At 40.5% G+C, this 11,252-nt stretch overlaps 1 protein-coding gene across 2 annotated transcripts; it reads left to right on the top strand.

Moving 5' to 3' along the window:
- Window positions 1-1,203: 1,203 nt before the first annotated feature.
- On the top strand, window positions 1,204-9,736 carry adisspb (adipose secreted signaling protein b). 2 transcript variants are annotated; one of them, XM_086058105.1, is made up of 6 exons: window positions 1,204-1,303; window positions 2,440-2,550; window positions 4,896-5,038; window positions 5,253-5,391; window positions 7,381-7,506; window positions 8,628-9,736. In XM_086058105.1, exons 2-6 carry the CDS (start codon window positions 2,514-2,516, stop codon window positions 8,726-8,728), a joined length of 546 nt encoding a protein of 181 aa, XP_085914231.1. In that variant the 5' UTR covers window positions 1,204-1,303; window positions 2,440-2,513; the 3' UTR covers window positions 8,729-9,736. The 2 variants fall into 2 exon arrangements, with proteins under 2 accessions (XP_085914231.1, XP_085914230.1); XM_086058104.1 differs by having other exon boundaries at window positions 1,209-1,352.
- The last annotated feature ends 1,516 nt before the right edge of the window (window positions 9,737-11,252 follow it).

Raw genomic sequence — 11,252 nt, 5'->3', positions numbered from 1 at the left:
AAGCCAAAAAAAATGCAATCTGTATAAATCATAAATATGAGTAACCAAACCAGTTAGCCATTGGGATTTGACACAACCATGAGTTACACAATAAAGAGGGGGGTCCAACATAAAAGCAACCAGCAATTAATGTGAAAACTAGTAGCCAACATAAATAGAAAAACGGATACTTCGTTTAGCTCATACTGTAAGAGTAAAGTGAACAATGCATGACACTTAATTGACTTGCAGTTTTTCTAGAGTAAAGTACACTTCAGGTCAGTTAGCTAAATACTAAGCGGTAATCAATATTGTTGCGCAACAGGGTTTGAAATCACCCCGGTAAAACAGTCTGAGCCCGACTCACCGATAAGCAGAGCGACGTCAGGAGGGCAAAGCAAGCGTCCGGGAAGGGAATTTTGAAAGTGAATCTGTGACAACACGTAAAAATAACTGACACACTGAGCAATCCGTTTCCGTTTAGTACATTTTTGTACCTTATGTGTTTGATTCAATTAAGAATTTGACCCAGCAACCTCCCACCCTCTGCAAAAAATAAAAAATAAAAGCCATGCAAGTCTTCATTGTTCACTTTTCTGTTCTGTTGCTTCCCCTGGCCAGAAATAACCATAGGAACGCGATTAAATCTCTTTTTATCACTTTCATTTTTATGTTTTTATGTTTTAGCAATGACGCACGTAGTCTGCGTTATAACTGGATAAATGCTAAATAACAATGAATAAATAAACATAGCCTTCACAATGCATTGTTGGAAATGCAGAAAATCCCGAACCCGTGATAGCAAACAGTACTGTAGTCGGTTGAGCAGATTAATAACATTTCTGCTTGACAGCTACATCTATTTTACCTGTTTTTTAAATTGTATTTGTACATTCCAAATAATAGAACTACAAACCGATCATATTTAGTGTTAGTACTAGCAACGCTATATGCAGCCATGGCTAACAATGTCTTGTTTTCAGTACTAATGCTAGATTTGCTGGCCTTGCTATTTTATTACAGCTGGGCAGCATTCTCTGTGACTATTCGACACAAAAACGTATATTACTGCTTGGAATAATATGTCAAATCTTTGTTGTAAATACGTTTATTTTTATTTTTTTTAAATCTACTTGAAACTGCGTGGAAGTCCAAAAACACCAGTCATGTCAATGACAAAAAACGCCAGCGGGTGGCGCCACATAAATATTCAAAACAAGCCACGTGACCCAACGCGGAAATGGAGTGGTGATGGGCGTGAGGAGAGAAAGAACGCACGGTGCCGACAAACGCTTGAAAAGATCTTCCAAGCTTGCAAGGGCAGGTGCGCACTAAAGTAAACAACACACTCAACGTGCCTTTGTGCTTCCTATGTAAGTAAACACTTCTCGGATATGACAGTTCGCCCGTGCCTGTTTGTGTAGGTTGACTGTGTAGCCCCGTTGTTGAGCTTCTACAAATCAATGTACACAAACTGGCTCTCGTGCGCAGCATGTTTTATTTCGGGATTTTTGCATTCATTTTTAGTTTGCAATAGTTGTGTGCAACACTGCACGATCTGTTACCAAAAACATACAGGGTCATCTGAATAAGAGTTTTGTTCGTTTTGCCCGTTTAATACTAGGGACGTTTTGTTTATACATTTGTAAGTACGTAGAAAATACTTGATTATAGTAGCAGTTGTGCACTTGCTGTATTGTACTTACATATCGCAAGTACAGACTAACCCTTTCACAATGAACGCTAAAGTTGAATTGCATTTTATAAAAGCTGCTGTTTCATATCACATTTCTTTACATTTCAGTACATTTCTTCAGTTTAATAACACATCTCCATGGAAGTCTCCCACCTCGGATAAATGGACCACAAAATATTTGGTGTTGGTTTGACGAGACAGTCAACATAAAAGTAAACACACATTGTACTGTTTCACAGTCTATTAGCACCCTCTATTGGTGGAACTGGAACGTTGATATTATGCTTTTCTCAGCGTATTTCCCCAAACTAGTGCATGTGCTTGGTTGCTTCATAATATTGGCGTGTACCCAATTCAGGTTTTTGTTGATGTAATCTAAGTTGTTTGATAGAGCAAGTATCTTGACACCGTTTTTACTGCCAGATGCCCTTCTAGACCACGACAGTGGCTGGGAAATGTCGAATAGCGTAACAGATGTCTGTCCCCTATGTCCGAATTCAGCGGTGCCATCCAGTTACCATCATAGTTGGGATAGTTGATCATTTCCAGCTGTGGTCTGGAATCACTGATGATGAGATAATGATAGCCAACGCAATAGCTGCGATGATGATATGGGATGTAGCCGCCATCCAGATAATCCTCTTATTGACTTGTTTTGCTCCACTGGCTGCACATCTACGCTCCCGCTTGACAAGCACACACTCACTCACTCCTCGTTCCACCACTCCATCATTGCTTTTATTTATTTTTTTGTCCTCCTCCAGCGTGCGTTCCAGGCGAGACTCCGTCGTGGTGATGACCAGGCTGTGATTTGGAGTGGCCACTTGCTCCTGGGATCATGGCTGATGCAGCCGCCGCCACCGCCAACAAGAAAAGTGAGTGTTGACCACGTCACCTCCAACTTGCGGGCAAACTTTCTCCGCCACTACTGGGAATTGACGCCACGTCACGTCATTCTATCAGCACTCCAGTTCATAACGGGGAAGGGGGGCCTTGTTAATGTTTTTCCCAAGTTGGGCTTCATAATGTACAACAGACATTATTATTCACAACTCACAAATTGTTTGGTTTATTCCGAACCGCTTATCCTCTCTAGGCGTGCTGGAACCCCTCCCATCTGTAATTGGGCGGTAGCTGGGGAACACCCTGTACTAGTCGCCAGCCCATCGCAGGGTTTATTCCGTTTTCTGGTGAAATGTAATGACACTAAATGGACTAGAACTTTTATAGATTAGCTGAATTTGACCTTCTCAAATCTTTCAAATCCACATGTCCAAAGTTTCATCTAGTGCTGCACCAAGTACCGATAATGGTATCATATCGTGAATTTTAGCTAGCAACATGACATGATACAGTCATTCCCAAATACCGGTTTTGGTACCAGATGTGATCGGGCTGCCAGATTCTATCGGGGTCGCCTACCGATGACGTCACACTACAGGACTGGCTGGAAATGATCCGTTCAATAAAGTTATATGAAAAAAAAAATCCGGTTGATGTCAAAATATATATATAAAGAAAATATTAAAGATGTCATTTAAATAACAAAATGTATGGACTGAAATTGTAAAAACTTAACTAAACCGAAGAATATAAAAGCAGGATACTTTAAGATTGAAAAAATATAAAAAAAGATTGAAGCGCCTTTGAGCTTGCCGATGACATCAGTATAGCAGCGCTAAATCGAAATGCGCGATTCAGATGTGTTCACTTTGGTTTCTTTTTTTAGTTGTTCACAAATCACAATACATCACAAAAACAGTCTTAATGATAATAAGAACAATCTACACTGACAATATTTGTCACATCTCAGGCAATTAATTGGTATATTTATCATTTATTCAATCTATTTTATTATTTATTCAATACATCTTGCTTTTATATTCTTAGGTTTATTTCTGTTTTTACAATTTCAGTCCATACATTTTGTTATTTAAATTACATCTTTAATTCTGGATCATTTCCAGCCAATCCTGTAGTGTGACGTGTTCGTTAGGCGACCCCGATACGATCTGGCAGCCCGATCACATCTGGTACCGACGCTGGTACGTGTCGAACAATAGCCATCTGCGAAAGCTCCGCGTCAGACGGGGCTGCCACGCCGTCGCAGAGAAGGCGGAAACTCGTCAATGATGCGCGTCAGTCGGTTAATTCTTTTTTATGAAAATGACTAAATAAATACCCCAGTCTGGATAATTATTAGGGCTGCAGCTATTGAATATTTTGGTGTTGTGATATACTACTGAAAATTCTATCAAATGATCGGGTATTAAAATAACAATAAAACTAATATATGTATTTTCTTGGTTAAAGGACAATTATAAATACAGAAGACAAAAAAACCCATTTCCACTTAATGAATGACAAACAGTTTTTCATTTTTAGATAATCAATTAAAAAATTTTTTTTTTTTTTACATAAGTATACTTGCATTTAAACTGTGTTTAGCAACACACTATTTTAAAAACATTAGTGAGATTTTTTCTTCCCCCTAAATTTTGGTCTATGAGACAAAGTGAAGTCACATTTGAGTAAGCCTGGCTTGTTGAATTGTGATCAGTAGGAACGGCAGACATTTTACGTGGATTAATAAACTGCTTTTGAAAAGTCATCAGACGGCTGTCGCCAGCCAAGCGCTGCTAGCCGCAAACTCTTCTGGCCGCTAACGCTACCTTGCTAGCTCTAGAGTCTGCTTTCAGAGAACCCCTGGATTAGGGACAGCTGTCAAGAGAGATTCATCTGAAATAAGCCAGTTCAGTAGGGCGCTCGTGTGCGTTGGTGTGTATGTGTGTGTTACACTTTTTTTGCGTGGGATTAGCACAGTGGTAGGCAAACGTAAATGCTTAGGAGCCACATTTGATACAGATGATCGGACAGGTCATTGGTGCTGGTTAAAAAAAGAAGGAAAAAAAAAAGTTAAATGTCTATATAAAAAATCTGCGATTGGCTGGCAACCAGTTCAGGGTGTACCCCGCCTACTGCCCGAAGCCAGCTGGGATAGGCTCCAGCGCCCCCCGCGACCCTTGTGAGGACAAGCGGTTAAGAAAATGGATGGTCTATGTAAAATATTTTATTTCATGATAAAATAATAAATTTAATTTTATGTCATTTCTAATGAATTGAATTCCATTGCCAATCAGATATATTAGTTACTTAATTGCAATTGAGTGAATCAATGAATAAACGTGTGCACATTGACGCCATGCTTGCTCTTTTTAAGGCTCCGCCAAGGCGCGAGGTGTTCACTTCTCCGAGAAAGCCCCGGTGGCCGGCGGGGCCCCGTCTCACGTCCACTTCGATGACAAGTTGCACGACTCGGTGGTCATGGTCACGACGGAGGATGACGGCAGCTTCCTGGTGAAGGTGACGCTAACCTTGCCACGGCAGATGTCGTCGGGACGCTTTGCGTGACGCTTGCCAGGGAAGATTAAAGTTTGATAAGCGTTAATCCCCTGTGTAGGACAGGAAAGCTCAGGACAATATCACTTGCACACAAAATCGCCCTCAAGCCTTGTTTTATGATCGAAATTGGCACTCCCATCCCCGTTGATGTCAGTTTCCTTCCGTCTCCATCTAGTTGGGCTTTCTGAAGGCGCAGCACCGCTACGAAATGGCCTTCACCCTGCCTGAGGTCCCAGCTCTCGGAAAGGACGTGTGTCTGGCGCCGTTGCCGAGCCCCCGCCTACGGGTCATCGATGTCTCGCCTGCTCCTGAAGGTGAGCGAGGTTGACACGCCCGTACGGAGACGAGCTTCAGTGTAACAGCAACAATTTGCTCTTAAGTAGTAATAGTAGCTAGAGGTGGAAGCAAGTCACAAGTCTCAAGTCCCGAGTCAAGACTGACAAGTCTCAAGCAATTCACAAGTCCTACACTTTGAGTTTCAAGTCCTTTCGAGTCATTTTAACAACATCATAGATGATATTATTTGGGGTGAGCATCAAAGTAGGAGACAGGGACTCAGGGAGTAAACTCAGAGTGGTGCAACAGATTTCTGTGTTTGCAATGTGTTACCAGTGAGTTGACAGTCTCATTAACTATGCAGCTAGCAACAATAATTAGCTGATAACAACTGACATTAGCTTACTTACCGTTCTTTGTGCAACTTCAGATGTTGAACAAAGTTTGAAGTTGTTGCCTCTCCGTGCAATTCATTTGCAACGGATCACAAAAGTCACGGATCAGATCAATAAAATGATTTCAGATAAATAGAACTTTGTCTTAATTTATTTTATAAAATGCTTTTGTCCATTAAATAAAACAATTTATATATATAAACTCAAAATGTCTAATATGGCCGTTAGGATTTAGGAACACAACTTTAAGTGCAATATAAGGCAAGATACATAATTATTTTATACATGGTCCATGTATAAAATAACAAGGTAAAGGTATCCTGCCTTATGTTATATTGCACTTGTAATGCACTTGAAGTTGTGTTCCTAAAATCCAAATGACCATATTGGACATTTTGACTGTTTTTTGTTTTGTTTTTTTAAAGCTAGTGCTTTATAAAAATAACTATAAATGAAGGCAAAGTTCTATTTATTCATTTTTAATAATAATAAATACATCTAAGTTCAATTTAAGGCACATTCCCTTCGTTAAAACAGGGAGAGTGGATTACAAAGTAGCATAGGTCCACAATAAGAAAAGCAAGCGAGCCAAGCAACGGCTGTCAAACTACTGTTGCTCGCCAGGCACTCGATGCTAACGCTAACAGTTAGCTACTAGCCACGAACCGTAGACTTGTACCGTATCGTGCAATGAAAGCGTAAATAACTTGCGGTTTCTTCGTGTCCTAAATTCGCTATTTAATATACTTTCGGGGTGGCATTATGATAATGGTGGTAGAAAATATGTCACTTCAATAAAAACGTCGATAATGCAAGCCAAAATGTCAAAGGGAAGTAGTCAAGCTGGCGTTCACGCCACCATGCAGGTAGACTTCAAAGTAAAATTATCCAAGGCTGTTGCATTGGTGATAATGTATTATTTGTTCAGCTTTATTTTGAAGTTTGCTTTAGCGTAGGTGGCGTGTGTTTGCGCCTTTGCGGCTTCCCTGACATGTCTGAATGACGGCGCTGTCAGCCCAGCTGGCACACGCTCGCACACACCGAGAGGAACTTACTCGTTAACATACATTTCAATATTTTTGTTTTGGTGGAAGAAGCTAGTCTTTTCAAGTCAAAGGGCTCAAATCCAAGTTAAGTCACAAGTCATTGTTGGTCAAGTCCAAGTCGAGTTGCAAGTCTTTAAAAAAAAAAATTCAAGTCGAGTCTAAATTCGTCTAATTCATGACTCGTGTCTGACTAGAGTCCAAGTCACATGACTCGAGTCCACACCTCTGGTAGTAGCTACAAAGGTCACTCTGGCGCAACAGAAAAAATATGTTTACATCCCAAGCCCACTAGAGGGCGCAGTTGGACAGGGATCCATTTTTCTGGGGTCTTCATCAGATGTGGCGTCAGCGCCACAGCCTGTAGTTGTTGGACTCCTTAAGGTGTGAGGGTAGTCTTGGCTACTAAAATCAAGTCGGATGTTTTCCACTCTACTCAGCTTTGTGCTCAGGTCGAACAAGTGCCGTAGAATTCCCCCAAAAATTGTTTGAGTTGTGCAGATGAAGTGTGTGTGACGATGTTTTAGTGGCGAATATGAGAGGTAATGGCGTGTGTGTGTGTGTGTGTTGTGCTCGCCCACCCTTGCAGGAGGTCTGAAAGTGACGTGCGAGTACATGGCTCAGCAGGAGGGGGTGCTGTGTGAGCAGGTGCAGCTGCTGAGCGAGGCCAATGACGACGTGTGCGTCACGGTCAAAGTTCACGCCAGGGTCATGGGTACGAGTCTGTGTTCACTTCTTCACCTACCAGCTTTTTCTTTCTATCCCTACAATACAACACAACACAATAAGGTCTGATTGCTCTTTTTTTTTTTACACTTGTTATTAATATGAAATTAAAAAACAAATAAAATACATATTTGACATAGACTTAACAATACAATGGGAGAAAATATGATAACGCCTCTGGGCAAAGAAATGGCAAGAGCGCAGTAAAGTGCAAAGAATTAAACACATGTTGTATGTATGTTGAGCATTTATCCAGTAAAAGTGCTAATAAATCAACCTTTTCAAGAGGTTAGCTGGTAAAACTGGTGCAAACATCGCTCCACTATATAAACAAAATGTGAGACGTCCTATGTTGTATCATATATCGTATCTACAATATGTATCGGCACATATTATTTATCTTCTGCAAAGAGCAACTAATATTCCTGCGGCTTACTGGCAATTGAGAGGACAAATCGTCTTTGTGTATATCCATATGTATGTCTGCCACCAGAAGGAGCAGCACAGTGTCCACTGAAATGAAAGTGGTGGGGGGTGGGGGGGGGGGGGGGTGATTTGTTGGCATACGCAGAAATGAAAACAAATCAGCAGTAAAATATACATTCAGCTATGAGGAGTAAATGAACCATAAACATCAGCAGTAAGTGCAGAGCAGGTTATAATTCTTTTTTCTTTTGTTTTGACTTTTGTTTTATTTCAATTCAGTTTTTATAAATAGGTGGAGTATTTGTCAAGTGCATGATAAAAAAAGGCCATTCTGTATTGTGTATTAAAGTAAACTACAATTCTCAAACATCTTCTACAGATGTTTAATAATACAAAAAGAAAAAAACATTTCCCATCAACCCCCGAAAGCTCAGAAATGAAAATAAACATTTTTGCTATAGTTTTATAAAACGTTGTAGTTTCAGTTAATTTTGTTTTTTAAATGCATTTTCTTCTTATATCATTAACAAAAATGCTTTTTCAATTTGAGTTTTTCATTCGTTTTAGTGAACTGTGATGACTTTGCAGTAGAGTGACAACTGTACATGCAGAGAAAACAAGATGTGATATCACGCTATGTAACAATGGCTTGCTCCCCCGCCCCTCCCCTATGCCCCTTTCTAGACCGCCATCACGGCACGCCCATGCTACTGGAGGGTGTTCGCTGCATCGGCGTGGAGCTGGAGTACGACTCGGAGCAGAGCGACTGGCAGGGGTTCGACTGAATCACCTTATTGCGCTGACACGCACACCACACTCTCGACAACATTGACCAGCCGGTTTTTGCCTTCTTTGTCCAACTCGCTCTTGAGTGCGTCCACTTGGCCACATGGGGGCAGCATTGGCCTATCATGGAATAGGATTGCATTTGCAAGGAAGTCTGTATAATGTTTAACCAAAATTTTTTTTCTGTTGGGAAGTTATTGTAAAACCAGCCAGTTTATCGGAATTTATAGTTTAAAGGAGACATTGCGCTTTTTTTCTTTAATTTTTTGTTCTTTTTTCTTTTTTTTTACAGATTAAAACAGTTCCAGGTGTTTTAGCGATTGGTATCATTGTTCATAGGAATCATTTTTCGCCCAGGGAAGGCAGCACTTTAGATGCAACGCCATGTGTATGTGGCACCTGTCCGCCAAACACAAATGGCCTGCCAGTCGCAACGCCGCAGTGTCCACAGTTTCACCAAGCACTGTTGTCATGACCACCAACAGGTCATGACAACTGTGGTACTCCATGTGCTATTTATTACAAGCTAAGGCTAACATACAGGCTAGGGCTTTGGCCGCCGCTTGAAAGTGGCTCTTTTGCTCAGGATCTTCCCCCAGCCTAGCTGTGACTGGGTGTGGGGGGCCGTTATGTAAATTAACCAAAAAAGGTTCCCTCATAGACACGTAAAAACAGAATCAACAGACACTCAATTTATTATTTATCTTTTTATGCAAGCAATAAAAGATGTTCCTTTTAAAACAAAAGCTCACACTGTTGTAGAAGGCCCGCGTGTGTCCACTTTCCCATTTTACTCATCAAGTGCCTTCCTCTTTCCTGTTTATCTTCATACTTCCTGCCGGTTTGTCCTGGACTGGGAGCGAATAGCAGGAGATCAAATCAAGGGCCAGGGTTGCCATTGTCAAATATTTTGTTGTTGTTTCCTTTCCTCTTTGTTGTGTTGTTGTTTTATGCATCTTAAGGTTGTCATTTGTATTGATCCCCAATAAATCGGTGTTTCCATGCAACTTGTGGCTTGTCGCGCACTTCCTCGGGTGCACGCTAGGTGGCAGATGAGGCTGCTGAAGGGATTTGTGACGCTCCACCAAATAATGACTTGTGATGCTTTCCATGGCTGCATAATGCTCCAATAACGGATTGTTATTTTAAAGAATTATATCAATTACAGATGATTCACCCCTCCCCTAAAATACACAATTTTAATTCAAACGTCTCCCGCAAAATTCCATTAAAAAATGTAATAGCCTACATCGAGAATGGGAGATGTTTTTTTACACTGTCTGAAATGTAATGTAATGGGATCAAATATGAATGTTAGGCAGTATTTATTTATTTTTTATAAACCTCAAAAGCACACAAAAAAATAATTATTCCAACATTTCTTATTGCTTTGCGTCTTAATTTTCTTTGTCTTTTGCACAGAAATGCTAATTTGCAGACGCCACAAATGCTGCTGCTTAATATTATCAAGCCTGGTGGGGAGTTTTTTTTTTCAAATGCAAAAAAACAAAAACAAAACGTGCGCACGTGAAGGGGAATCTGAAATGTGGTTCAATCAAAGTATTGCAAAAAATAGGATTTCTACAAATCTTACCAAGCCTATTGAAAGCACATTTTAATGAGATAATAAAACTACATGATGCTCATAGACGTCTGATTGACCAGTAAAAAATCAAATAAAATGGTAGTTTATTAAAAAAAAAAAAAGCGAACAGAAATAAAGTAGGCTACAAAAAAGTTGAATAAGATTGCTTTTTTTATTTGCAGCAATTAATGCGTAATAATTTGGCATCATTGTGGCCTGCAAAGCTTCGACAAAGAAGCAATTTATGGCACGAAAACACTGGCGCATGGTGAAACAAACACACACACACACACACACACACAAATAAGTGAAAAAGCACTATACATGCAGGCGCGCATCTTCATTCAAGTCAAACGTGGTGAAATTGTAGCAGCGGTGAATTGGCAGCAATCAGCCTCCCCTTGTCTCTGCTGAGTGCACGTGTGATTGACAGCTCCTATTGATGGCGGGCGGCTGAACGAAAGGCGGAACTGGCCGCCGCCTGGGCCGTAATTACAACCTTGGAAGAGAACAAGAACAAAACTATCATTATATAATCCCGCTCAAAAAACGCCTGTTTGCATGCTGGAAAGCGTCACAACAACACGCCGCAGGTGCACCATCGTTGTGTTGATGGTGCACCTTCAACATCATCACAACACAATTAGCCTACAGGAGGCCCGTGCACACTCGTTACTGCAAGCACCACCATTTTCTTCACAAAGTCTTGCTATTAACTCCTTTTTTTGGATTCTGAAGTCATGTGCCAATTTAAATGTGTATTTATATTTTCTATACCAAGTGATATTTGTTAGTGCAATAGCAAATAAAATATATGATCAAAAATGAGGACGAGCTGCATTTGAACGCACCGTAAGCTGCAAGTAAGGTACAGTAACGCAAAAAAATAAAATAAAATAAAGTAACCTAGAATGACAATCTCTCTCTCACACACACAC

This window comes from Leptonotus elevatus, chromosome 17 (genome assembly GCF_054856555.1).
Source record: "Leptonotus elevatus isolate MCC_2025b chromosome 17, RoL_Lele_1.0, whole genome shotgun sequence".
Taxonomy (NCBI): domain Eukaryota; kingdom Metazoa; phylum Chordata; class Actinopteri; order Syngnathiformes; family Syngnathidae; genus Leptonotus; species Leptonotus elevatus.
Note: the sequence above shows the minus strand (reverse complement) of the source record. Positions and strands in the feature narration are given on the sequence as shown.